Source organism: Bos javanicus, chromosome 8, assembly GCF_032452875.1.
Source record: "Bos javanicus breed banteng chromosome 8, ARS-OSU_banteng_1.0, whole genome shotgun sequence".
Classification (NCBI taxonomy): Eukaryota; Metazoa; Chordata; class Mammalia; order Artiodactyla; family Bovidae; genus Bos; species Bos javanicus.
Window position 1 is genome coordinate 25,957,193 of NC_083875.1, and position 27,309 is coordinate 25,984,501.

The 27,309-nt window shown below is 42.1% G+C and overlaps 1 protein-coding gene across 3 annotated transcripts in view; it reads right to left on the reverse strand.

Annotated features, from left to right (window-relative positions):
• ADAMTSL1 (ADAMTS like 1) overlaps positions 1 to 27,309 on the reverse strand; it is a 1,109,873-nt gene that overhangs the window by 102,752 nt on the left and 979,812 nt on the right. For all 3 annotated transcript variants that reach the window (XM_061425212.1, XM_061425211.1, XM_061425213.1), the window contains one exon: positions 5,565 to 5,693. In XM_061425212.1, the coding sequence (XP_061281196.1) occupies positions 5,565 to 5,693 (129 nt within the window). The remainder of the gene's footprint in view (positions 1 to 5,564; positions 5,694 to 27,309) is intronic.

A 27,309-nucleotide genomic window follows, 5' to 3' on the forward strand; every position in this document is an offset into this window, starting at 1 on the left:
AAGACATGACAATGATGCCTCAGAAAATATTACCAGCCCTCATACACGGTAGAGTCCCTTGAAAAGTTACCAGAAATACATGCCTAACCCTGATGCTTAGAGTACTGAGACATCAGGAATGCACTGAGGTCAGAAGCTATACATATCCCGAACACATTAGAGGAAGAAAGAACATTAACTGAATATTTGCTATAAGCCAGACATTTAATAAACATGTCATACATAATCACAAAGTTACCATGAAGCATTGTTATTAACCCCATTTTACTGATGAGAAAATTGGGACTCAAAAAGATTATGAAATCTGCCCAAAGAGACATTCGTTTGGATTCCTGAATGATTACATGAGGACAGAGTCCCTCTCCACTTTGCCACCAATCAGTGACCTACAGATGGAAGGCAGGGATCCAAACTCAGTACATTTGATGCCATGAAACCCCATCCTAACAAGTACATGATACTGTCTGCCCGTATAGGAGATTGCCTCCTATGAGAAGCTCTGAATTGCTGCGTGTTATTTCTAGTGTCAATCCTTAAATGCTTTCTGCCTTTGGAATTAACCTTGCTACTGTAATTGCAACATCAAGATTATTGTTAGGAGGGAAGTTTCTAGAATCCATTGTTAGTACACTTCTTGGTGAGAAGCTTATCAGGTTGTAGAAGATGATTTTTTCCCTAACCTGTTGTGAAAAGACAGCACATTCTACAGAAAGAAATGTTTGAAAAATGACAAAAAATACACTCTACTGAAAAGCAAAGTCCAAAGCTATACTGTTGACAAGTTAGTTGGATAGGCTCCACACTCTGGACTCCCTGGTATGATCTGTGTCTAAAATAGGAAGTAAAAGGACCTGCTTTTACTTTTCCTGCTTTGCGGCATATCTTATCAACAACACAGTGGTCTCCCTGCTGCTTGAAAGGATCAATAAATGAGTGTAGTCATAATGGGCTGAAACTTGATTTGATTATGAGGATTAGTGCTTTTAATCTCCACTGAGCTGCCAGGTAGGGTAATGCTATAATAATCTTTTTTTTTTTTTTTAAATCCCAGATAGGATATTCTTGTTAACTAGACCACTTGTTATACTTGGAAGGCTGCCTGCACCATGACACCTTGTCAACATCTTGAGGTGGGGCATCCACTGAAAGGCACACCTAGACATGATAGGTTCTAGAAGTTTCTTTAAAGGCTTGGTGCAAGACAAGGGAAGAATATAGTAACTTAAATGTCAATCTGAGCAATTATTCTAAAGAACCATGGCAGTCTGGTAAGGAGGCTTTTAGTCTTCCACATTTCTTCACACTAACTGTGGCAGATGCTGACAGATATTCCTTCTTTTTCCTGGGTACCCAGCCTGGGCTACCCTGGTAGCTCAGATGGTAAGGAATCTGCTTGCAGTGCAGGAGACCTGGGTTCAATCCCTGGGTTGGGAAGATCCCCTGGGGAAGGGAATGGCAACCTACTCCAATATTCTTGCCTGGAGAATCCCACAGACAGAGGAGCCTGGCGGGCTACAGCACATGGGATCACAAAGAGTCGGACATGACTGAACGACTAATACCTCCTCCTCCTCAGCCTGGCAACATTCCCCAACAGCCTTGGTAGCTGTGAGTGGCCATGTGACTAAGAAGGGATGTGAGAAGCAGTCATGAGTGCTACTGGCTTGGCCTAAAAAGTTTGTTTCAGTTTGCCAAGTATCACCCTTGAAACCATTTCAACCATCCTCTACACTTTGTTTTCTCCTTGTCTTATTGACAGGGTAGAGAGAACCTCTGGGGAGACCTTGGAAGGCATGTACTCAGGATAACAGGACTACCAGTGTCCAGGGATGCTGAAGGACTGTGAGGGGCAGATCCCCTCCCCTCCAGCTGACCAGGACCACTTTTTGGACTCCTAGGTAGGCAAGTAATAAACTTCTATTGTGTTTGAGTCATCATTATACATTTGGGGGTCTACCTGTTACCACAGGCTAACCTTTCCTGGCTACTACACTGCCCACCATTGACTCCTCAACTATTTATTTCTACATGACTAGTCCTGACAATTTTATATCCTAAGTAAGTCTTCAAAAGCTTCCCCCTGTTCCAAAATGTACCATAACCTAGGAAAGCATAAGGTTTAGCTCCTGCCCACTGTCCCCCCGCCTCAACCACAAGCCACCCTACTGTCTTCTAGCCTCTCCATCTTACAGTCAAGCCAGCCACATTTCACTCCTTTAAATGCAACATACTCTTTCTACCTCAGGCCCTTTGCACATCCTATTCCCAGTGACCGAAACTCGTCCTCCTCCTCTGACCTCTTATCTTGCATTCTGTTTTCTGAATTCTTCTCCAATAGAGAACAAGTATGGGAGTGGTATAAGAGACCGAATCACTTTTCAAGAAAAAGCCTCATCATACTTGTTGTTTAATGGTTTTTATGTTTAAGGATTGGGAATAATTTGTGAGTCTGCATTTTACATGTTGAAAGCATACATGTGCAAAAGGTATTTAATGAAAAACTGCGAACAACTCAAACATGTAAGGACATGAGTTATTCTATGTAAATTATGTAATATTCTTAAAATATACTATTATATAGCCATTAAAATTATGTCACAAGAGAGTCATAAAAGCCACTTGTAGCATCAAAGTAAAAATAGTTTCTTTTGCTATTTGGTATTATTAGCTGTCAGTATTTCGACTGGAGACTCAGCTCAAGAATGATTTCTTTGTCCAGTAAATTCACAGACCAAATCAAAAGCAGGCTCTTTCCCATCTATGTTGAATAAAAGTGAAAGTGAAAGCAAAAGTCACTCAGTCGTATCCAACTCTTTGTGACCCCATGGACTATACATGTCCATGGAATTCTTCAGGCCAGAATACTGGAGCAGGAAGCCTTTCCCTTCTCCAGGAGATCTTCCCAACCCAGGGGTTGAACCCAGGTCCTCCACATTGTAGACAGATTCTTTACCAACTGAGCTACAAGGGAAGCCCATGTTGAATAAAAACCTTATTTAATAAAAGGCATAATGACAGAGACACATTTATTTTATTTAAGTATGATTCATACAAAGGGCCCTATGAATACAACTAAGTTTTTAGTAATGTAATGTGCATGGCCAGGCAAAAACTGGACCTTACAACCTAGGATTTCACTATCAGGTTACCAAGAGTGAATCTCTGGGTGAAGTTGGAGACATGGCGCTGGGTGGCCCAGAAGAGCTGACCAAAGCTGTTTCGACTTTTCTAGTTTTCCTGCGATAAATACTCTTCCACCTGAATTCTGGTTTTCTCAACCTCCTTCAGATGCTCAAGTCCTGATTTTGCTGCCCTTTGCTTCCCACTCTTTTAGTCCTACCAGTCCCAACACTCAAGAGGAGACCCAATATGGTCCATTATATTGGGAGACCCATCTTATCTCCAGTTGGTGTTCTGTCTTCAAGGCACATGTTCCTAGAGATCAGATGGGGAGTGATGGTCCTGCATAAAGGATCTGGCCTTCACCATCAGTCTGTGTGCAGAGGGGCAACTCATTCATGGGACACCCTGATTGAGAGTATAGAGCCTGAAGGGATTTAGTTCTATAGGCTTTCACTGAGGCGGTTGGATGCACAGGCCAAGGGAAGCTTTACCAAGAAGAAGCTAATGCATTATGACAGAGAGAGATTTATATTTTGGGCTTCCTAGAGCTACCAGAAGATTTCAGAGAAAACCAGAAGCCTGTTCTTAGGAAACAACATGCTGTAGATGAAGATCTTCCTTCTACTTCTTCTAAAATGGATTCTCTCTGGCCTTATAAATCACAGGTAGAGGTGAACTTTCCAAAGCTGGGGCTGAGATCTAAGATGAAGAAACACCCAGAACAGGGGGTGCCAATGCCTGTCCTCGTTTCAGACAGGGTATAACGTGGGAACCTCGGTTGGGGTGCCATGGGAAGGTATATCTGATGAGGACAGCAATAATCAGGGGACTGTCACTGCACCCTGGCACGGGAGTCATCTATTTCCCCTTTGTATCGTGGCAGTGAAAACCCTTAGGGCAGACAGGCTAGCAGTTCACAGGAAGGGAGGATTGGCAGCTGAGCTGTGGGTGTTTTCTATTTTTGAATTGAAGGTAAATGCCCTTATGAAGGGCATACCGCCACCTCCTCTGGTCTACTCCTCCACTTTATGACTTTCTGGTCCCTAGAGGCCTCTGAGTTTACAAGAGCTACCCAAGGGCAACATTTATATCACATGCCCAAGAGCACTGGCTGTTTTCATAAACAACTCCTACACACTTCTGAAAGGAGCTTCCCTGCTGACTCAGCAGTGAAGAATCTGCCTGCAATGTAGGAGACCTGGGTTTGATCCCTGGGTCTGGAAGATCCCTTGGAGCAGGAAATGGTAACCCACTCCAGTATTCTTGCTTTGGATAATCCCATGGACAGAGGAGCCTGGTGGGCTATAGCCCATGAGGTTACAAGAGTCAGACACTAAACCACTACCACCCTCCCACTTCGAATGTAAGCTCCAGGTTGCTGTTGGTCTCACCCCTGCCATCTACTCCTGAGCTTTCCACCACGACTGTCCTGAGTTTAGGCCCCCAGTACCTCTGCTGCAAACTACTGCTGTTCATCGCTAAGGCAAGAATACTGGAGTGGGTTGCCACTTCCTTCTCCAGGGGATCCTCCCTACCATGGGGTGCAGCTCATGTCTCCTGTTGGGCAGGCAGACTCTTTACCACTGTTCCATCTAAACTACTGTGGGTTCTTTTATATATATATATAAATATATATATATATTTATATATTGTATAATATATATACAATATATATATATTGTGTGTATATATATATATATATATATACATGCAGCCAAATATATATATATTTGGCTGCATGAAGTCTCAGTTGTGGCATGTGGGCTCAGTTACTCCACAAAAATGTGGGGTCTTAGTTCTCTGACCAAGGATCAAACCCATGTCCCCTGCACTGCAAGGCGAATTCCCAATCAGTGGTCCATTGGGGAAGTCCCTAAACTACTATGGCTTCTTAACTGTCCCCTCTGTCTCAGTATTTTTTTTTTTCTTCAACCTATTTTATATACTGCATGACCCCTAATGCCACTTCCAACCTGCTTTGTCTGAATTCCTCATCCAAGTGTTCAGAGTCTCCCATGGCACAGTTGCAACCCACGTGACTAAAGTTTAAGCCCCCTTTCCCACCCCATCTCTGAGCTCCAGGATTCCACTAGACCAAAGCAGTCACATTTCCCTTGAAGTCCTGTAGCTTCCTTACTTACATGGTTTTTCTTATATTCTTTAGTCCATTGGAACACCTTTGTCCCCATCCTGGCGTGCTCATGTTCCACCAGTATGTGGGATGGAGATAAAAACAACCTCTTCTCCCTCATCTATCCCAGTTTTCCTCTGATGAACTTCAGTAGCACTTTCCACTTTCAGAGTGACTGAGTGTGCTCGACTTTCCCTAGTAGCCCCAATTCCCTGAGAGCAGAATTTGTACTATCCTTTCAGCCCCCAACCTAGCACAGGGCTCCATTAATATCTGAGCAAACGAATTAACAAATGGATGCATTTCTTACCTGCAGCTTGGCAGTTAATAGTCACATTCACGCCTTGCACCGTTTTGATGGTGCTTCCTACATCAACTGTGATTGCAGGCTCCTCCGTGTTGATCACCATCTCTCGGGATGTTTTCACTAGTGGCTTTCCTGAGGGTGAGACGGAATGTGACATTTTATTAGATGGGGGGCTTTGGGCACTCCCTTGAAACTTGATCAACAATGAACAAGGGATAGACCCGTATTTTTCCACTGACCTTTGTTTTCCTTTTCTAACTGTAACTATAAAAACCACCTACCCATCTGCTTATCTAGCTACCACAGAACTGTCAGAAAAGAATAAGGATTGAAGCATCTGAGGCCAGAGCAAGGCAACAGTTGGTATGATTTGTACATCTTATCATTAAACTAACAAGATTTAATAGATTCCATTTTAATGGAATTAAATTTTTATTTTGAGATAGTTGCAGATTCACATTCAGTTATAAGAAATAACATAGACCAATACAGTGTACTCTTAACCCAGTTTCTGCCAATGGCAGTATCTTACTGGTATCTTAAGATATCATGACTAGGACATTGACACTACATTTCCAGCACTACAAGGATCCCTCACATTGATCCTGGCCCTGCCTTAATCCTTTGGCAACCATTACCCTGTTCTCTATTTCTTATACTTTTGTCATTTCAAGAATGTTATATAAATGGAATCATACCGTATGTAACTTTTTTTGATTGGCTTTTTTTCACTCAGAGTGACTCTCTGGAGATTCTTCCAGGTCTGACATAGCATGGTGGCATGTATCAGCAGTTTGTTCCCTTATACTGCTGAGTAGTATTCCATGGTATGGATGTACCAAGTATGTTCAGCCATTTACTTACTGAAGGACACGTTGGTTGTGTCCACGTTTTGGCTATTCCAATAAGCATATAAAAACATTCCTCTCCAAGTTTTTGTGTGAACATTTGTCTTCATTTCCTCTGGGAAAAATGCCCAGGAGAGTAAATGCTAGGTCACATGGTGGTTACATGTTTAGATTTTTAAGGAACTGCTGAACTGTTTCCCCACGTGGCTGTATCATTTCACATTTCCACCAGTAATATATAAGTGATGTGGTTTTCTGCATTCTTGTTAGCATTTGATTTTTACCTTTAGTTTTATTTTTGAACTTTTAATTTTATGTTGGAGTATAGTCAATTAGCAATGTTGTGATAGTTTCAGGTGGACAGCAAAAGGACTCAGCCATACATATACATGCAAGGTCTGTGATATATTCTGTTAATTTTTGTATAAGGTGTGAGATTTAGGCCGAAGTTTGTTTTTTTGCCTATGGATACACAATTGTTCCACGACCATTAATTGAACAGGTTATCTTTCTTCCACTGAACCGCTTTTGCATGTTTGTCAAAATCATCTGGGTATATTTTTGTGGTTCTAGTTCTGTTCTTCATTCTCCTTCTGTTCCAATCAATTTCAAGATACCAATACCACACAGTCTTAATTACTGTAATTATATAATTATCTTGAAATTGATTCTTGAGTCTGATTCTTCCCACTTTATTCTTCTTTGCTATTCTAGTTTCTTTGCCTTTCCACATACATCTTAGAATAATATTATCTACAACTATAAAATTTTGCTGTGATTTTGATAGGAAATATACAAACATATATCATTTTAGAGATAACTGACATCTTTACTGTGTTGAGTCTTCCAACCCATGAACATTGTGTGTCGATTTATTTATATCTCCTTTCTTTCATCAGAGTTTTTTAGTTTCTAGTATACAAGTCTTGTATTTATTAGATTTATACCCAATTATTCTTTTTTCAAGGGATGGTAAATGATATTGTATTTTTAATTTCAGTATTCACATGTTCATTGCTGGTATATAGAAACAGTTGAGTTTTATACAGCGTGTAACCTTACTAAACTCATATGTTAGTTCTATAACTTTTTCTTTTTACAATCCCTGGTATTTTCTTAGAAGGCAATCATTTCTCTGCAAACAGGTTTATTCCTTCCCTTTGATGTATATGTCTTTTATTTCCTTTTCTCAGATTATTTCATTAGATAGAACTTCTATCACTATGTTGAATAAAAAGTGTTGATAAAAGTGGGATTTCAGTATGATGAGTGATTTTTCATTTGGAATCTGGACATTTTCATATCATGCTCTGCAACTTTGGACCTTATTAAAATCTGTTTCAGCTGCTGTTCTCTGAAACCACTCAGGTCGGGGAGAGGGAGGTGCCACCTGTTTACTCTCCAGTGGGGGCAGAAGTCCACGTTCTCCTCTTGACCTCCTCTGTGACCTATGTGGGGCTCCTCTTAACTGCTGGGCCTGGGCAGAGCTTCTGGCTCCCCACCGACTCTGCTGTGGGAAGTCCTAACTCTCCAGGAGGCTTCCTCTACCACCACCCCAGAGGGAAGAGGGGCACTGCAGGGTGAGGAGAGAAGCCCCAGGTCCCCATGTGATCTCCACATTGCACCCCTGTGGGGATTAAATCCATCTTCTCTGTCCAGGGGTCTTGGGGAACCGCATTCCAGTCTGACGAGGAGTCCAATCTTTCAATTCGGGCTTTGCTGGGATGGGTAGTGGTGGAACCACAGTTTTCTGTGGTGTTCAAAACAGCAGCATTTTCTAAGAGTTCACTGCCCTGCCAGGCTGTCCCTTTCCTGGTCTTTTGGGTAGAGGGAGCAAGCTTTAGTGGGGACTTTTTATTCTGTTTCTATTTCCTGACAGCCACCTTCTTCAGCTCCAAGTTGGAGATTTCTGATACAAACAAACAAGCCCCACCCCAAGCCCAGTGAAGTCACACTTGTGCCCTTCCTCAGCACCCGCAGACCCTAGCCAGTCTGCTTTCTCCTCTCCACTCTCAGTCTTCTTACATTTTATATAGAATGTCTGGATTTTACTTGCATTTACCAGGAAGAATAGGGGAAAATCTATCTATGCCATCTTCCCAGACATAGCAGTTCTGCATACATTATACTTTAATAGGCCTTTATCAGGTGGGGCTAAAAATACAGCACTTCATGTATATGACCATTAAATACAATGAAAAGATACATTTATTGAGCACCTTGGGGAAATAAGGGTCTACGTGAGATCATTTTCATATACTCAAAGTTTAACTTTTTGTAAGTCAAATGGATTTAATTTTCTTTCATCCATTTTGTAGGCGAGACGATCTACAATGGCATTCACTCCTCTGCGCCTCCATTAACTGTGAAGAAAACCATCATTCTCCAATGCCCTTCAGAGTCTCACACCTGATTTTCATATGTTGTACTTTCTTCATCAGCTATTTACCTTTCCTTCCTGTGTACGCTGCCGCATGGCCTCGTATCAGAAGCCATTCCTCTTTCTTCTCCTCTTCCTTTTAATTGCCTTCTAGGCATAGACTATTAGCTTTTAGGAATTATGTCGAAAGACAGAAACTGGAGAATGTTCTGAGAAGTTCACCTCTGAATATACGCACAGGCTCTCCCTGTTCTGATTGTTTAGGCACCTTTTCCCTTATTTCACCTATATTCAATGTGTTTGAGATTATGTATGCGCTTTCCCCCTTATTTAACCGGTATTCAACATGTTTGAGATTATATATGACCTGATGTGAAGATGAGTGATTTCATACTTAATGTTGAGACTAATTAATGCACGCTGATAATGAGAGAATGCAGTGGGAATGACACTGAATTAATATGGGCCTATTGACTTTACTTCCTGACACTAAAAGGCTCCTGGCTCTAACATCAAAAATACCTTGAATCTCACCAGCCCCTTTGTTGCTATAATCTGATGTTGCCATGTTCCCTGGCTGGACCACTCTACCAGTCAGTCTGGTCAGTCAGCCGGACTGGTTTCCTTGCTCTGAGTGCCCCTTCACTAATAGTCTCTTCTGGTGACAGCCAGGGTGATCTTCAGAAAACTAACACAGAATCACAGAAAACTAACCATTCTAATCACATGGACCACAATCTTGTCTAACTCAATGAAACAGCCATGCCGTGTAGGGCCACCCAAGACGGATGGGTCATGGTGGAGAGTTTGGACAAAATGTGGTTCACTGGAAAAGGCAATGGCAAACCACTTCAGTATTCTTACCTGAGAACCCCATGAACAGTATGAAAGGCAAAAAGATAGGACACCGAAAGATGAACTCCCCAGGTTGGCAGGTGCCCGATATGCTACTAGAGATCAGTGGAGAAATAACTCCAGAAACAATGAAGAGACGGATCCAAAGTAGAAATACCACCCAGTTGTGGATGTGACTGGTGATAGAAGCAAGGTCCGATGCTGTAAAGAACAATATTGCATAGGAACCTGGAATGTTAGGTCCGTGAATCAAGGCAAATTGGAAATGGTCAAACAGGAGATGGCAAGAGTGAATGTTGACATTTTAGGAATTAGTGAACTAAAATGAACTGGAATGGGTGAATTTAATGCAGATGACCATTATAACTACTACTGTGGGCAAGAATCCCTTAGAAGAAATGGAGTAGCCACCATAGTCAACAAAAGAGTCTGAAATGCAGTACTTGGACACAATCTCAAAAGCGACAGAATGATCTGTTTCCAAGGCAAACCATTCAATATCATGGTAATCCAAGTCTATGCCCCGACCAGGAACGCTGAAGAAGCTGAAGTTGAATGGTTCTATAAAGACCTACAAGACCTTTTAAAACTAACACCCAGAAAAGATGTCCTTTTCATTATAGGGGACTGGAATGCAAAAGTAGGAAGTCAAGAAACACCTGGAGTAACAGGCAAATTTGGCCTTGAAATACAGAATGAAGCAGGGCAAAGGCCGATAGAGTTTTGTGAAAAGAATGCACTGGTCATAGCAAACACCCTCTTCCAACAACACAAGAGAAGACTGTACACATGGACATCACCAGATGGCCAACACCGAAATCAGACTGATTATAGTATTTGCAGCCAAAGATGGAGACGCTCTATACAGTCAGCAAAAACAAGACCGGAGCTGACTGTGGCTCAGATCATGAACTCCTTATTGCCAAATTCAGGCTTAAATTGAAGAAAGTAGGGAAAACCACTAGACCATTCAGGTATGACCTAAATCAAATCCCTTACGATCATACAGTGGAAGTGAGAGTTAGATTTAAGGGACTAGATGGGATAGAGTGCCTGATGAACTATGGACAGAGGTTCATGACACTGTACAGGAGACAGGGATCAAGACCATCCCTAAGAAAAAGAAATGCAAAAAAGGAAAATGGCTGTCTGAGGAGGACTTAAAAGTAGCTGTGAAAAGAAGAGAAGTGAAAAGCGAAGGAGAAAAGGAAAGACATACCCATTTGAATACAGAGTTCCAAAGAACAGCAAGGAGAGATAAGAAAGCCTTCCGCAGCAAACAGTGCAAAGAAACAGAGGAAAACAACAGAATGGGAAAGACTAGAGATCTCTTCAAGAAAATTAGAGATACCAAGAGAACATTTCATGCAAAGATGGGCTCAATAAAGGACAGAAATGGTATGGACCTAACAGAAGCAGAAGATATTAAGAGGTGCCAAGAATACACAGAAGAACTATATAAAAATGAACTTTATGACCCAATCATGATGGTGTGATCACTCACCTAGAGCCAGACATCCTGGAATATGAAGTCAAGTGGGCCTTAGAAAGCATCACTATGAACAAAGCTAGTGGAGGTGACAGAATTCCGGTTGAACTATTTCAAATCCTAAAAGATGATGGTGTGAAAGTGCTGCACTCAATATGCCAGCAAATTTGGAAAACTCAGCAGTGGCCAGGGGACTGGAAAAGGTCAGTTTTCTTTCTAATTCCAAAGAAAGGCAATGCCAAAGAATGCTCAAACTACCGCACAATTGCACTCATCTCACACGCTAGTAAAGTAATGCTCAAAATTCTCCGGATGTTCAAGCTGGATTTAGAATAAGGCAGAGGAACCAGAGATCAAATTGCCAACATCCGCTGGATCATTGAAAAAGCAAGAGAGTTCCAGAAAAATATCTATTTCTGCTTTACTGACTATGCCAAAGCCTTTGACTGTGTGGATCACAATAAACTGTGGAAAATTCTGAAAGAGATGGGCATACCAGACCACCTGACCTGCCTCTTGAGAAATCTGTATGCAGGTCAGGAAGCAATAGTTAGAACTGGACATGGGTCAACAGACTGGTTCCAAATAGGAAAAGGAGTACGTCAAGGCTGTATATTGTCATCCTGTCTATTTAACTTATATGCAGAGAAAAAGTTGGCTTAAAGCTCAACATTCAGAAAACAAAGATCATGGCATCCGGTCCCACCACTTCATGGGAAATAGATGGGGAAACAGTGGAAACAGTGTCAGACTTTATTTTTCTGGGCTCCAAAATCACTACAGATGGTGACTGCAGCCATGAAATTAAAAGATGCTTACTCCTTAGAAGGAAAGTTATGACCAACCTGGATAGCATATTCAAAAGCAGAGACATTACTTTGCCAACAAAGGTTCATCTAGTCAAGGCTATGGTTTTTCCTGTGGTCATGTATGGATGTGAGAGTTGGACTGTGAAGAAGGCTGAGCGCCGAAGAATTGATGCTTTTGAACTGTGGTGTTGGAGAAGACTCTTGAGAGTCCCTTGGACTGCAAGAAGATCCAACCAGTCCATTCTGAAGGAGATCAGCCCTGGGATTTCTTTGGAAGGAATGATGCTGAAGCTGAAACTCCAGTACTTTGGCCACCTCATGCGAAGATTCATTGGAAAAGACCCTAATGCTGGGAGGGATTGGGGGCAGGAGGAGAAGGGGACAACAGAGGATGAGATGGCTGGATGGCATCACTGACTCGATGGAATTGAGTCTCAGTGAACTCTGGGAGTTGGTAATGGACAGGGAGGCCTGGCGTGCTGCAATTCATGGGGTCGCAGAGAGTCAGACACGACTGAGTGACTGATCTGATCTGATCTGAGAGTATATCATGAGAAATTCTGAGCTGGAGGAAGCACAAGCTGGTATCAAGATTGTTGGGAGAAATATCAATAACCTGAGATATGCAGATGACACCACCCTTATGGCAGAAAGTAAAGGAGAACTAAATAGCCTCTTGATGAAAGTGAAAGAAGAGAGTGAAAAAGTTGGCTTAAAGATCAACATTCATAAAACTAAGATCATGACATCTGGTCTCATCACTTCATGGCAAATAGATGGGCAAACAATGGAAACAGTGGCTGACTTTATTTTTCTGGGCTCCAGTATCACTGAAGATTGTGACTGAAGCCATGAAATTAAAAGACGTTTACTCCTTCCTTGGAAGGAAGTTATGACCAACATAGACAGCATATTCAAAAGCAGAGACATTACTTTGCCAACAAAGGTCCATTTAGTCAAGGCTATGGTTTTTCCAGTAGTCATGTAATGATGTGAGAGTTGGACTACAAAGAAAGCTGAGTGCAGAAGAATTGATGCTTTTGAACTGTGGTGTTGGAGAAGATGCTTGAGAGTCCCTTGGACTGCAAGGAGATCCAACCAGTCCATCCTAAAGGAGATCAGTCCTGGGCTCATTGGAAGGACTGATGTTGAAGCTGGAACTCCAATCCTTTGGCCACCTGAAGTGAAAAGCTGACTCATTTGAAAAGACCCTGATGCTGGAAAGATTGAGGGCAGGAGGAGAAGGGGATGACAGAAGACGAGATAGTTGGATGGCATCACCGACTCAATGGACATGGGTTTGGGTAAACCCCGGGAGTTGGTGATGGACAGACAGGCCTGGCGTGCTGTGGTTCATGGGGTCGCAAAGAGTCAGACACAACTAAGTGACTGAATTGAACTGAGTGTGATCTTTCTAAAACATGAATCAGATCATACAATGCCTCTGCTTAGATTATCTAGTACTTTTTCAGTGTAGTTAGAACAAAACTTCAAGCTTCATGACCAACCATCCTCTAGGTGTTCAGGCCAGCTGCCTACATCCTGGCTCCTTATCTCACTGAGGTCACACTCCCCATGGATTGCTGTGGCTCTGGCAACACTGGCCTTCCGTCCCTTCCTCCGGAACATCAGCACATTTGTCCCAGCTGTTCCCTTTCCTGGACATCCTCCACCTGAAGACTTCTGCACAGTTATCTTCTGGTCATTCATGTTTCCACACAAATGTCATCTCCTACTGGGGGCTCCAACCACGCCATCTAAAGCATGCAGCCACCACTCTCCTGCCTATCATTACATAGCTTGCTGCCAATTTTACTTTCTTCCTAAGCACTAGAACTACCCAAAATTATCTTAGTTGTGTGTTCTCTGCCTCCCACTCCTCATCAGGTAAGGTCCCTAAAATCAGGGATCACATCCCTCTTGTTCTCTTCTTTATTCCTACCACTTAGTCCTGGCACATAGTAGGTCCTTTATAAATACCTAGTAAATGAATATATATGTACATATAGTACACTGTGCACATTATCTGAATTTGTTTTTGTTGTCATAATAACCCTGAGAGGCAGGGAAAGGATTTCCATCTTTTATATAGATAAGGGCTTCCCAGGTGGTGCTAGTGGTAAAGAACCCGCTTGCCAATGCAGGAGACATGAAACACGAGTTCGATCCCTGGGTTGGGAAGATCCCCTGGAGGAAGGCATGGCAACCAACTCTAGTTCTCTTGCCTGGAGAATTCCATGGCTAGAGGAGCCTGGCAAGCTACAGTCCATAAGGTCTCAAAGAACTGGACACGACTGAAGCAACTTAGCACTCATGCATGCAAGGAACTTAGGCTCAGAAAAGCCCCAGGGTTTGCCCAAGGGCAGAAAGCAAGCAAAGAGTAGGGCTGAACTAGATCCCAGAACTCTGACCTCAAGTTCGGTCCTTGTAACCAGAGATCCTAAATCCTTGTCTGTGGACTGGCTGCCTCAGAACCCCCAGGACACTTGTTAAAACATAATCTGTCCTGCTATATATAAAATAGCTGCCTCACTATGTAATAAAAACAACTTTGCCAATGGGGAAAATCAGGTTAGGGACCAGAGAGTTTCAGACTCACAATTACCAAGTTATTTTTCCTACAGGAATTTTAATAATAAAAGTAGTTTTATAGCTGCAAGTGTATAGCTATAAAATTCAAATGTCACTGAATTAAATCCAGCCCTTAATTAATTACACTGAGCTTTTGCTGAAAGTAACAACTGTGCATCCTGTCACGAGAGGCACTTTTGTTAGCACAGGCTACTTAGGTGTTATTACCTTCATTATTAAGACAAAGCACAGAGTTACTGAAGCATTTACAGTTAACAGAAGTTTATATTGCACATGATTCTTCTTAATCATTGACCCTCTTACACCTATTAGAAAAAGCACAGAGTTACCAAAGCATCTACAATTAATACAAGTTTACATTGAACATGATTCTTCTTAATCATTGACCCTCTTACATCTATTCGAAAAAGCACAGAGTTACCAAAGTGTCTACAATTAATAGAAGTTTATATTGAACATGATTCTTCTTAATCAATTGACCCTCCTACATCTATTAGAAAAGCTTGTACACATTATTGAGCCATACAGTTAGATTTCCTAAACCTGACACTCAGGTGGTGGGATGGAAGCTCTAGTTTCTATTTTGAACAAATTCTGAGGCAATTCTGACATGTAGCCAGGTTTGTTCATTAATGAATTACACTGTGTTACTTTTTCTTGAGTCCTGGTGAGAGCTGAGGTTTTTTTGAAAGCCCACTAGCTCAATATTAGAAAATTTCAGGTTGAAAACATGCACCCCAATGTTCACTGCAGCACTATTTACAATAGCCAAGGCATCGAAGCAACCTAAGTGTCTCTCAACACAGGCACAGACAGAGAGGATGTGGTACATACTACAATGGAATATTACTTGGCCATGAAAAAGGAAAAATGGCATTTGCAGCAACATGGGTGGGCCTAGAGATCATTATACTAAGTGGCGTAAGTCAGAGAAAGACGAACATCATATAACTTCTATGTGGAATCTAAAAAAAATGGATGTATTTACAAAACAGAAATAGACTCACAGGTCTTGTAATCAAGTTAAGGATACCAAAGGGGAGATAGGGAGGGAAATGAGTAGGTAACAGGCACACGCCCACACATACATGTAACACTGATTTACTTTGCTGTATACCTGAAACTAATACAACATTGTAAATCAACTATATTTCAATAAAAATATATAAAAAAAAAAGGAAAAATAATTCAAGTCCACTTTCGATCACCTAGATAGACACCTAGTGAGGTGAGTACTGCTGAGAAAGGCCACGCCTGTTTGTGCTTGATTACAATCCCACCAACGAGTATTACTTTAATTATGGAAGTTAATTAGAAGAAAAAGAAGAGAGATGCAGAGAGGGAGTGACATGATAAATTATATATTTGTACTAAGACAATGTTAAAAAAGGTCTGACCAAAAAGACTTTTACAACGAGCAAAACAAAACAAAACAAAAAAGAGACTGATTCCGGGAGCTGGTATAGATATACCTGAGCAGACCCTGGGCTAGAACTCTCTGTTCCCATAGCATGGGGCACACGCCCTGACTGTCGGAGCTGATGGGGCCACCTGAGGGAGGGGGCAGCCACCAATGTCTCTGGCCAGATCCAGAGAAGTGACAGGAGGCATGGACAGGACAAGGACCAATGCTTTCCTTCCAATAAACAAAACATTACCCTAAACTGAAAAAAAAAAAAAAAGAGGCTGAGCTGTAGTCATGGAACCTCTGCAGTGTGGGTGGAGCCTCACTGTCAGGACCACATTCATCTGTAGTCCAGTCATCTCTGCGGGTCAGCATCAGCTAGCAGATTACATGTGTATTGATTTTTGGAAACTGTCAGGGTTTACAGATCACTCTTTCACTGAATCTGCAAACTGGTCATATATATAAATATAAGAAGAACAAGGAAATAGAAACAAAGGCAAGCGTTTCAATTTATCACAACCGATATAAGGAAGCAAGCCTCTTCAAGAGTCAGAAATAGAAGCATTAAAAGAATCATTGCCTGTAGACCTCATGAAACCGCTTAGCTTTTGGATCATGGCTCCTGTAGAAATGAGATGGAACAGGGGGTCCAGAGCCTCAGTGGTAAGCAAGGGCAGCCCTGGCACAAGGGTGAACCTGCGTTAGCTAACACTCGCCTATCAATATCCAGTGATGTGGGGGAGTGCCACCTTGGGCCGCCTTTACAGTAGAGGCGTTTGACCAAACAGGCACTGTCCTGACCTGGGAGGACCGGCAGCTGGAGAGACAGGCAGGGATGGATGAGCAGCCCCGGGAGCAAATGCTTGGAACTGTTAATACATTCCTGTGCATAGTCTGGGCTCTGGCTCACGCCTCTTTCCCTCATGTGTGACTCTGGGTAAAATCAAAATCCAGTGGGAAAAAATCTGAATATATGTGCTTGAAAAATATCTTTGGCCCAGTGTAAAGGTGATGGAGAGAGGAGCCAGAGGAGATGAAGGTTTCTTGTTTGAGTGCAGCCAAGTACAGAGAACATTGAAAGCAACTTTTTCTCAGGTCCGAAGTCCAGGTCTCTGCTAACAGCAACTTTGTTTTCAATAGCACGATGGCAGAGACAGATCTATTATCAACCAAATCCTTTTCTTTTCCTTCCTGGGCACACAGTTAGGTCATTTGTCAGCCTCTCTGCAGTGAGATGTGGACAAGGTGCTGGTTTCTAGCAGATGAAATGTGAGCAGAAGTCAACTGTGCCATTTCTTGACCCAAACCACAAAAAGCCTCTTGTGAAATAATTTGTTTTAGATGTTAGGTGAGTGAGAAAAAAAAATCTGTTTTAGCCATCATATACTTATGGTTTGGTTTGTTAAGCAGGCAAATAGAAAAAAGTGCCCAATAAGCACACATGCTAATTATTCTGTGTTTGATCTTCTTTCCCCTCTTCTAACGTGGTGAGTCACAAATGGCATTTGAAAATGGTTCTCTACGATCCTTAGCCACTAAAAATAACAAGGATCTACTGTTTAGTGCGGGGAACTACATTCAATATCTTGTAATAACTTATAGTGGAAAAGTCTGAAAAAGAACACACACACACACACACATATATATATATCTGAATCAATCTGTGGTACACCCAAAACATTGTAAGGCAATTATACTTCAATAAAAAAATAAAAATTGAAAAATGAAGAGGAAAGAATGAATTGTACTTTGAACCCTTCAGATTCTCACTATTGAGTAAGAGGCAATCTATCCCAGGAAGTGTGCCTGTGTATTCATTTGCAAGGAGAATGAGAAGACTTGTTAAAGGTGGTTGGGAACCTGGGCAATAAAAAAAACAGGACTGCAGGAGGTAGGTTTGGAGACAACACAAGAGCTCTGGGAAGGATGTAAAAATGGCAAATAGGTTTGAGATGATGGTGCTTAGCGTATGGCAGAATCCTCCTGGAGCACTGCTCAGATAGAGATTCTAGGTTACATCCAGGAGGGCATGCATGTTTTATCACTCATGCATGGGGTTCTCTTTGGAACCCCATGGACTGTAGCCCGCCAGGCTCCTTTGTCCATGGGATTCTCCAGGCAAGAATGCTGGCTGCCGCTGCTGCTAAGTCGCTTCAGTCGTGTGAGATGTTATTTCCTCCTCCAGGGGATATTCCCAGCCCAGGGATCGAACCCCTGTCTCCTGCGGTTCCTGCATTGGCAGGTTGGTTCTTTACCACTGAGTGACCCGGGAAGACACACTCAGGAAGACTGAGCAGCAGCAAAAGAATGTGATAAATCCTGATGCCTCCAGGGGGCATGGGTGTGAGAAGTGGTGCCTACATGGCAGGTGTTCACACTCCATCTCTCAATAGCTGAGTGGCCTCGGGAGAGTTATTTAGTCTCTGTGGACCTTCGTTTTCTACTTCTATGGTTGCTGAAAGCAGTAATGCTTGCAAAGCTGTTTGTGCAACATGAGGTCTGAATACATGCTAGCTATCATCAGCATGATCCCTGGTATGATACAGGGAGAAAACACTGAGGAGCAGCGTCTGGAACTTTTGATAAACCAGGAAAACACAAAGGACAAGTGTAAAGAAAGAAAGAAAGGAAAAAACAAGAAAGAGGAGAGGGAACAGATCTCTTAGTGAGAAGGAACTCGGGTGTCTCTATTTTGAAGAACTGTGAGGGTTTCAGGCTAACCAGAAGAAGAAATTATTTTCTCCTAGGGCTTCCCTTGTGGCTCAGCTGGTAAAGAATCCTGCAATGCAGGAGAACTGGGTTTGATCTCTGGGTTGAGAAGATCCCCTGGAGAAGGGAAATGCTACCCACTCCGGTACTCTAGCCTGGAGAATATACAGCCCATGGGGTTGCAAAGAATTGGACATGACTGAGCTGCTTTCACTTGGCTTCTCTTGAAACTAGTATTAGTCTCTGGACAGACAGAGTGTCAAGTCACACATTAGAGACCTCAGAAAGTATCTACTTCCAGAGAAATTGTGAAACAATGCATGCCAGGGTAATTTGCTGGTGCCCTCAGGACTCTGTTCAAGAAAATTGTAGTCAGATCCACAAAGGATCCAAATCTTAATTCAAGAGAAAAGTGAATAAGGCTGTGATGCCAAATAATTTAAATCTTTGCATTCACAGCAGTAAGGTGTTATAAATTTCACATGCTTTCACTAACACTAAGAAAACTGCATTTTTCCAGATTTAGTCAATGTATAATGCCTTGTAATTAGTGAGAATGCTTTAAGGAATGTTAGCCTCTGCTTACACTGCAATTAGCATAGATTTCTCAGAAGGGCCACCAGAGTGAAATCTGTGAAAACTCCCTGAAATGAGAATTCTCAGCTGAAGAACTCATGAGTCAAAATTTAAGGGACCACAATCAACATGAACCTATGAAAGCTTTTCTCAAAATACCAACACCATCTTGTACATCTGAAATCAGTAATGATGTATCCTGACTGTTAATGTCCAGTTACCATCTCCTGCTGCCCAGAAACTTTTCAGGATCTGGCTACCTGGCAGTTTCAACAAGAGTTGCTTTGTGACGGATAACAGTCATATTAAAATGCATGATATTTTCTTTAGTCTGGGTCTCCTTCCAAGTGCCTTTCACGTTTTATAGCTCAGGAATCTTTAACTCCTTCCTGTCCTGCTGTCTCTCCTGCAAGGTCTCCTTCACTTCCATTTCCTGCCTCCTGAATCAGTGTTTGTCATTTCAGTCAACTCCACATCCTTTCTCTTCACCAATCCTCTGATTCTTTTTCCCTTCATCTGTAATTTCCCCTAGATTTCATTGCAAAAGCTGTCCTCCTTTGCCATCTAGTTTTCCAGTCTCCAAAAGATAAAGGAAATAAATTGGCAAATGTTAGAATTTTAAGTAAGGGGAGTTTATAGCTGGTAGTGGTGGGTGGAGACTACTGTACTTTATTTGTATATGAGAGATTCATAGGACTTTAAGGTCTAAAAAAGACCCAAGAGTGCATCTATTTAAAACCCCTCTGTTTACAATAAGGATACAGGTTTATAGTTCTAAATCTGCTCTGAGTTTTGTAATGAGACAAATACCCTAAAATCTTACCTATTCTATTGTTACAATGTTTCCCTTTTAGTAGTAGTGAAAAAAAAATAAATGTTTCTCTCCCATCCAAATCATTACATGGTTTAACTTAGTGTAATCTAATAAAATAAATTATTATACTTCAGTGACACTCTGACTATGCTGGAAAATGAGGTGTAATATTTGAGCAGAGAATATAGAAAATGGATGATTGAACCAGAGGGCACTGTAGCCTCCAGGCTATGGTTCAGTCCACTCACATGTTTGGTCTGGAAAGAATTTTTTAAAAATTTGAACTTGTTCAGTTCAGTTCAGTTGCTCAGTCATGTCTGACTCTTTGCAACCTGACCCCATGAATTGCAGCAAACCAGGCCTCCCTGTCCATCACCAACTCCTGGAGTTCACCCAAACTCATGTGCATCAAGTCGGTGATCCCATCCAGACATCTCATCCTCTGTCGTCCCCTTCTCCTCCTGCCCCCAATCCCTCCCAGCATCAGGGTCTTTTCCAATGAGTCAACTCTTCGCATGAGGTGGCCAAAGTACTGGAGTTTCAGCTTTAGCATCAGTCCTTCCAATGAGCACCCAGGACTGGTCTCCTTTAGGATGGACTGGTTGGATCTTCTTGCAGTCCAAGGGACTCTCAAGAGTCTTCTCCAACACCACAGTTCAAAAGCATCAATTCTTCGGTGCTCAGCTTTTTTCACAGTCCAACTCTCACATCCATTCATGACCACTGGAAAAACCATAGCCTTGACTAGACGGACGTTTGTTGGCAAAGTAATATCTCTGCTTTTGAATATGCTATCTAGGTTGGTCATAACTTTCCTTCCAAGGAGCAAGCATGTTTTAACTTCATGGCTGTAATCACCATCTGCAGTGATTTTGGAGCCCCCCAAAATAAAGTCTGACACTGTTTCCACTGTTTCCCCATCTATTTCCCATGAAGTGATGGGACCAGAAGCCATGATCATAGTTTTTTGAATGTTGAGCTTTAAGCCAACTTTTTCACTCTCCACTTTCACCTTCATCAAGAGGCTTTTTAGTTCCTCTTCACTTTCTGCCATAAGGGTGGTGTCATCTGCATATATGAGGTTATTGATATTTCTCCCGGCAATCTTGATTCCAGCTTGTGCTTCTTCTAGCCCAGTGTTTCTCATGATGTACTCTGCATATTATAAGTTAAATAAGCAGGGTGACAATATACAGCCTTGACATACTCCTTTTCCTATTTGGAATCAGTCTGTTGTTCCATGTCCAGTTCTAACTGTTGCTTCCTGACCTACATATAGGTTTCTCAAGAGGCAGGTCAGGTGGTCTGGTATTCCCATCTCTTTCAGAATTTTCCACAGTTTATTGTGGACTCAGTTAAAAAAAAAAAAAGGAGAAGTTAAATAAAAAAAAGTGTGTGTGTATGTGTGTGTGTGTTTTGGTTTGGCTTATATGGAAAAATTGGAAGGTCTACCATTAGATTTGTGATTTTTTTTGGCAATAGAAAGATAAAAACGAGCTGTGCCCTTCAGATAGGGTGTGGTACTGTCCATACTCTAATCCTTGGAATCTGTGACTATATTATATTACATGACAAAAGGGAATTAAAGTTGCAGTTGCAATTAAGATTGCTAATGAACTGACATTAAAATAGTGAGATTACCCTAGATTAACTAGGTCGGCCAGTCTAATCATTTGAGCTCCTAAAATTAAAAGAGGGATAGTGAAGAGCTTGTGGGAGAGAGGCAATATGAGAAAGACTCAGTCTCCAACTGTTAGCTTTGAGATGGAGGAAGACGGCCAAAAACTAAGGAATGCAACAGCCTTTAGAGCTTGCGAATGACACTCAGTTTACAGCCAGCAAGAAATCAGGGATCTCAGTCTCAGTCACAATGACCTAAATTCTGCCAACAATCCAAATGAACAGGAAAAGCATTTTCTCCTGGAGTTTATAGAAAGGAGTGTACTCCTTTGACACTTTGGTTTTATCCTGGTAAGACTATACTGGACTTTTGGCCTATAGAACTCTAAAACAAAATATTTGTATTTTAGGACTCTAAGTTTGTGGTAAATTGTTAGGGCAAAATAAAAGAATAATATGCAGGCCATATACACTGCCTATATCACCAAAGTTACTACTTCGACAAAGAAGATGTATAAACAAGTAATAAACACGAGAAAAGATGCTCAACACTGTTAGTCATCAGGGAAATGTAAATTAAAGTCACAATAAATGATCACTTTACATCCATGAGGATGGCTATAATTTAAAAAAATAGACAATAACAGATGTGGTGAGGATGTAGACATTGGAATCCTAATACTGTTGATGGAAATACAAAATGGTGCAGCTACTTTGAAACACAGTTGACAGTTTTTTAAAAAGTTACACATAAATGTGCCATACAACCCAGCAGTTCTACTCTTAGGTATATACACCCAAGAGAAATGAAAAGATGTCTACACAAAAGCTTGCACATGAATGGTCACTGCAGCACTATTCATGATAGCCAAAAACTGGAAACAACCCCAATGTCCATCAATGAGTGGAAGAAAATGTGGTATATTCATACAATGGAATACTATGCTGCTGCTGCTGCTGCTAAGTCGCTTCAGTCATGTCTGACTCTGTGTGACCCCATAGACGGCAGCCCACCAGGCTCCCCTATCCCTGGGATTCTCCAGGCAAGAACACTGGAGTGGGTTGCCATTTCCTTCTCCAGTGCATGAAAGTGAAAGATGAAAGTGAAGTCGCTCAGTCATGTCTGACTCCTAGAGACCCCATGGACGGCAGCCCACCAGGCCCCTCCGTGGGATCCTCCAGGCAAGAGTACTGGAGTGGGGTGCCATTGCCTTCTCCGTAGAATACTATTACTCCACCACAGAGAGGAATGCAGCATACATGTCACAACACGGGTGAATCCTGAACACGTTATGCTAAGTCACTAACAAAGGACCATGTAGGACCCCACTTACTCAAAGTATCTGGAATAGGCAGGTCTATGACGACACAGTACACCAGTAGTTTCCGAGGCCTGGAGGAAACGAGGGGGTTGGGAAGTGATGGCTAAGAGGTGTGGAATTTATTTTGGGATAATGAAAATGTTCTAAACATTTGAGTGTGGTGATGAATGTACAACTCTCAATGTACTAACAGCCACTGAATTGTATACTTTAAATAGTTGATTTGTACAGTATGTGAATTACACTTCAACAGTGTTTTTAAGAAAACAACAATCTTGGTTTGTTGTGATGATGGTTATACAACCTAAAAAGTTTGCTAAAATATCATTGAATTGAACACTTACAATGGGTGGATATTATGGGATGTAGATTATGCCTCCAGAAAATTGATAAAACAATTTAAATCTAATTTAACCTTTTCTTGAGGAGTCAGGGTCAACAGTGTGACTACTAATTATCTTGCACAAAAAATAAGAAGGACTTGGTATTTCTTTGCCTTTGTGACTCTGTTTAGTTGGTGTGCCTTTGGTATCAATATTTCAGGGCCCGTAGGGTCTAAGGGCTTCCCTGATGTCTCAGATGGTAAAGAATTTGCCTGCAATGTGGGAGACCCAGGTTCGATCCCTGGGTTGGGAAGATCCCCTGGGGTCTCAAGAGTCGGACATGATTGAGGGACTAACACTAGGAACTAAGGAAGTCTAGGGCTTAGACTATCCTTACCTACACGTCCCCAGGCTGCCTGGCTTCCTTTTCCTCCCTTGTTTCAATCACCATTCCCTAAACATATTTTTTACCAATGCCAGTATGTCAGATTTTACTACCATTACCTCTACTGATTATTCAGTTGAAGTTAACGACTCCCCAGGACTCTAAGGCAGCAACCTCTTTTGCATGTTCCGCTGCAGAGTCCTAGATGAGGGACCCCATACCCAGGACAGCTGCATGATGCTACAGCCTCTTCAAGGTACAACACTCCAGGGATATGGTACCCTCTACCTGTCTCACCACCCATCCTTCCCTCATTCCATTGAACAGATGTGGGAATTGCTTTTTCAGAATGTGAGATGGGCTAGGCTAGATCATTTCCTTGTTTGCTTCCTCTATTCTGCTGCAGAGCAGAGAAAGTTGAATTCTCCTGCTATCCTCTCATCCCTTTCATCTGAATTCTACGAAAGCTAGGCTTCCTCAGTGGGCATGCTACACATCTATACATACTGAGGAAAACTTAAGAATCTTGGTTACTCAGTACTGTAACAGATAATGAGGTCCCTTGATGGCAGCTTGAATGAGTCAATGGCCATTACCCTGATGCTCAGAGCATCACTAGGAACACAGGTAAACTTCTGTGCTTTTCCCTCTGATCTGGTGCACTGGGGCAAATCTTTCATTGCTGGTTGTCACCACAGTGACAAAGTCCTCTCTGAGCCTAACTCTCTATGCAGCAGAATCCTCCCTGGTGAACAGAGTTGCTGGATGAAGAATTCAGAAATGCCAATTTGAAATGACTTACATTATGAAAAGCTTACAAAACTGCTTGTCTTTATTGCAGCTACTAAATCATAATGAGGAGGGGGCTGAGAAAGGAGAATTAAAAAAAAAAAAAAACAACCCAACTGCCTTTTATTTTTATTTTCCCAGTGAGGTTTCTGTGATCTCTTTATTAGACACAATATGTGTCAGCTATTCAACTCATAGAAAAGCAGAAAAACATGCCAGGAAAGGAGAAATATTTTCTGTCTCTTTCTTCCTGTGAACACTTGGGATGAGCTCATCTGTGTTCTCTCCTTTCAATGAAAGATATGCTCATCCCTTAGCCCCCATCTTCTTCTCATTTTCCATTGATGATGTCAAGCAGGCCTTACAGTATCTCTTTTGTGATCTTATAAAATCAATGACAACCAAAAACGTTTCCCTTATGGCTATGACTTCATCAGTGGGCTACACCTGGATGGGCCTCATCTGCATTGGTAAGCAGAGCTCCCCTCCACTGGTCCAGACTGAAGCAATTTACCAGGAAACTACTGCTTTCCTTCAAAATGCTGCCTACACCGTTCGGATCTGGCAGTTTTCTGAGCAATGTCGGCTGAATGCAGAATCTCACTAGTCAAGATGGCTCTCCAATCTTTGTGCCTTGTCATGCACACCAGAAATTCTCCTCTACCTATGGCTACAAATGCACACAAAGTCAACTGTCCTTCAACAGGTTAGGTATGTGACCTTTTGGTGACATTCTTAAACGCCTCCCTAGCCGCTGCTACCCTCCCCCTCCCATCTACTTTCTGAGCAGTGAAACATCCAGGGAAGCATCCGGTTGAGTCCAGTTTAGGACAGAAAGGAGTTTTGTGCCACTGGGTCTACATGGCTGTGAGTTTCTGGAACCAGGGAGGTAGGCAGGGAAACATTAGGCATCTCCATCCTGAGAGGGACTTGTGAAGTACTCTCAAAACCTTTGGGACTTAAAAGATAAAATCAACACATACTGATGAGTTTAGAGAGAAGCAAAGACAGTTTAGAGAAGCAAAGAAGCTCGAAAGACAATATTTTACAGGCTTAAATAAGGCAGAGTAGGAAGGTTTGGTATATCTAAAACGAAATAATGTTTCTATATTTAAACAAAAGTTGTAGAGAGTACCAATGGACCTACCATAAACCTGAGCAGCAGAACTGACAACACTCTCAGTTCAGAGGATGGGGGAACAGGAATGGTCTAATGATGGGCCAGAGGGCGTTCATCAGCTCTCCCTTCCTCTCCCATGTGAGACAGTCCTCTCGTAGCCACCTCCCTTGCTCTGAATCCAGGCACACTCCAACCACTTTTCAGATAGCTAATTCAGCTTTCCCTTTGACACTGAGACATTGAGACATTAGACAGAGGGGCTCTACAAAGGGTTTGTGAGCATTCCATTCTCTGAAAAGGAATCTCCCCTACTGTAAAAATAACCTGGCTTTTGCTTTATCTTCACAATAATAATAATAAGAGTGAACAAGTATTGAGTGCTTGCTACATGCCAGGCATACTTATAAGCATTTTACATGAATGAAGGCATTTAATCTCCACAAGAACCTTCTGAGTCAAACACTATTATTATCACCATAAGTCAGATAAAGAAACTGAGTCAGAGAGTATGAAGAAGCTGCTCAGGAATATGTAGCTTGGACATGACAGAGTCAGGATTCAAATCCAGACTGTGAGGCTCTGGAGCCTGCAGGTTTAACTGCCACACTATGCTTGCTCTCGTGAATTACTATGAACAAATTTCCCTGCATCTGGTCAATTCAGGTGTATTAGCAAGACCCAAGCAAGACTTGGGTCTTGCTAATGTCAAGGGGACACCTGAGTGCTTTGAGCCTCAAACAAAATCCTTTTTTTTTGGCCTACATTTATACTGAAGTCAAGATAAAAAACAAAATGCAAAAACCACAACTCTACAATGTCTTTTAAAGCATAGAGCTACTGAGGTTTACCATGAGGGTCTGATCACAAGTGAGTTGGCAGGCTATACAGTCCATGGGGTCCCAAAGAGTTGGACACGACTGAACTGAGCATGAGCACAAAGACAGAGCTGAATTAGCTCCTAGTGGGCTTCTCTGATGGCTCAGATGGTAAGGAATCTGCCTGCAATGCAGGAGACCTGTGTTCAAGCCCTAGCTCAGGAAGATCCCCTGGAGGAGGGAATGGAAACACACTCCAGTACTCTTGCCTGGAGAATCCCATGGACAGAGGAGCCTGGCAGGCTGCAGTCCATGGAGTTGCAAAGAGTTGCACATGACTGAGCGACTAACCGGAGAAGGCAATGGCACCCCACTCCAGTACTCTTGTCTGGAGAATCCCATGGACCGAGGGGCCTGGTGGGCTGCAGTCCATGGGGTCGCTAGGAGTCAGACACGACTGAACGACTTCACTTTCACCTTTCACTTTCATGCACTGGAGAAGGAAATGGCAACCCACTCCAGTGTTCTTGCCTGGAGAATCCCAGGGACCGGGAAGTCTGGTGGGCTGCTGTCTATAGGGTCGCACAGGGTCGGACACGACTGAAGCAACTTAGCAGCAGCAGCAGCAGCAGAGCGACTAACACTTATAAAGTATTGGTTAAGCCAGAAAGTTCATTTGGGTTTGAGTTCTGGAAAAACCCTAACGAATTTTTTGGCCAACCCAATACTTGCAAATTTTCAGTGTGAAGATGTACAGTGAAAAATGCATGGATGCAAAGTTGGGCTAATGTTTTACACATTTTAGAATTGATTTAAGGATGTGTTTCATCTTAGAAGAGCTAGAGAAAGAAAGAGAAATATTTATTAGGTGTGAACTATGTGCCTGGCTTTGGG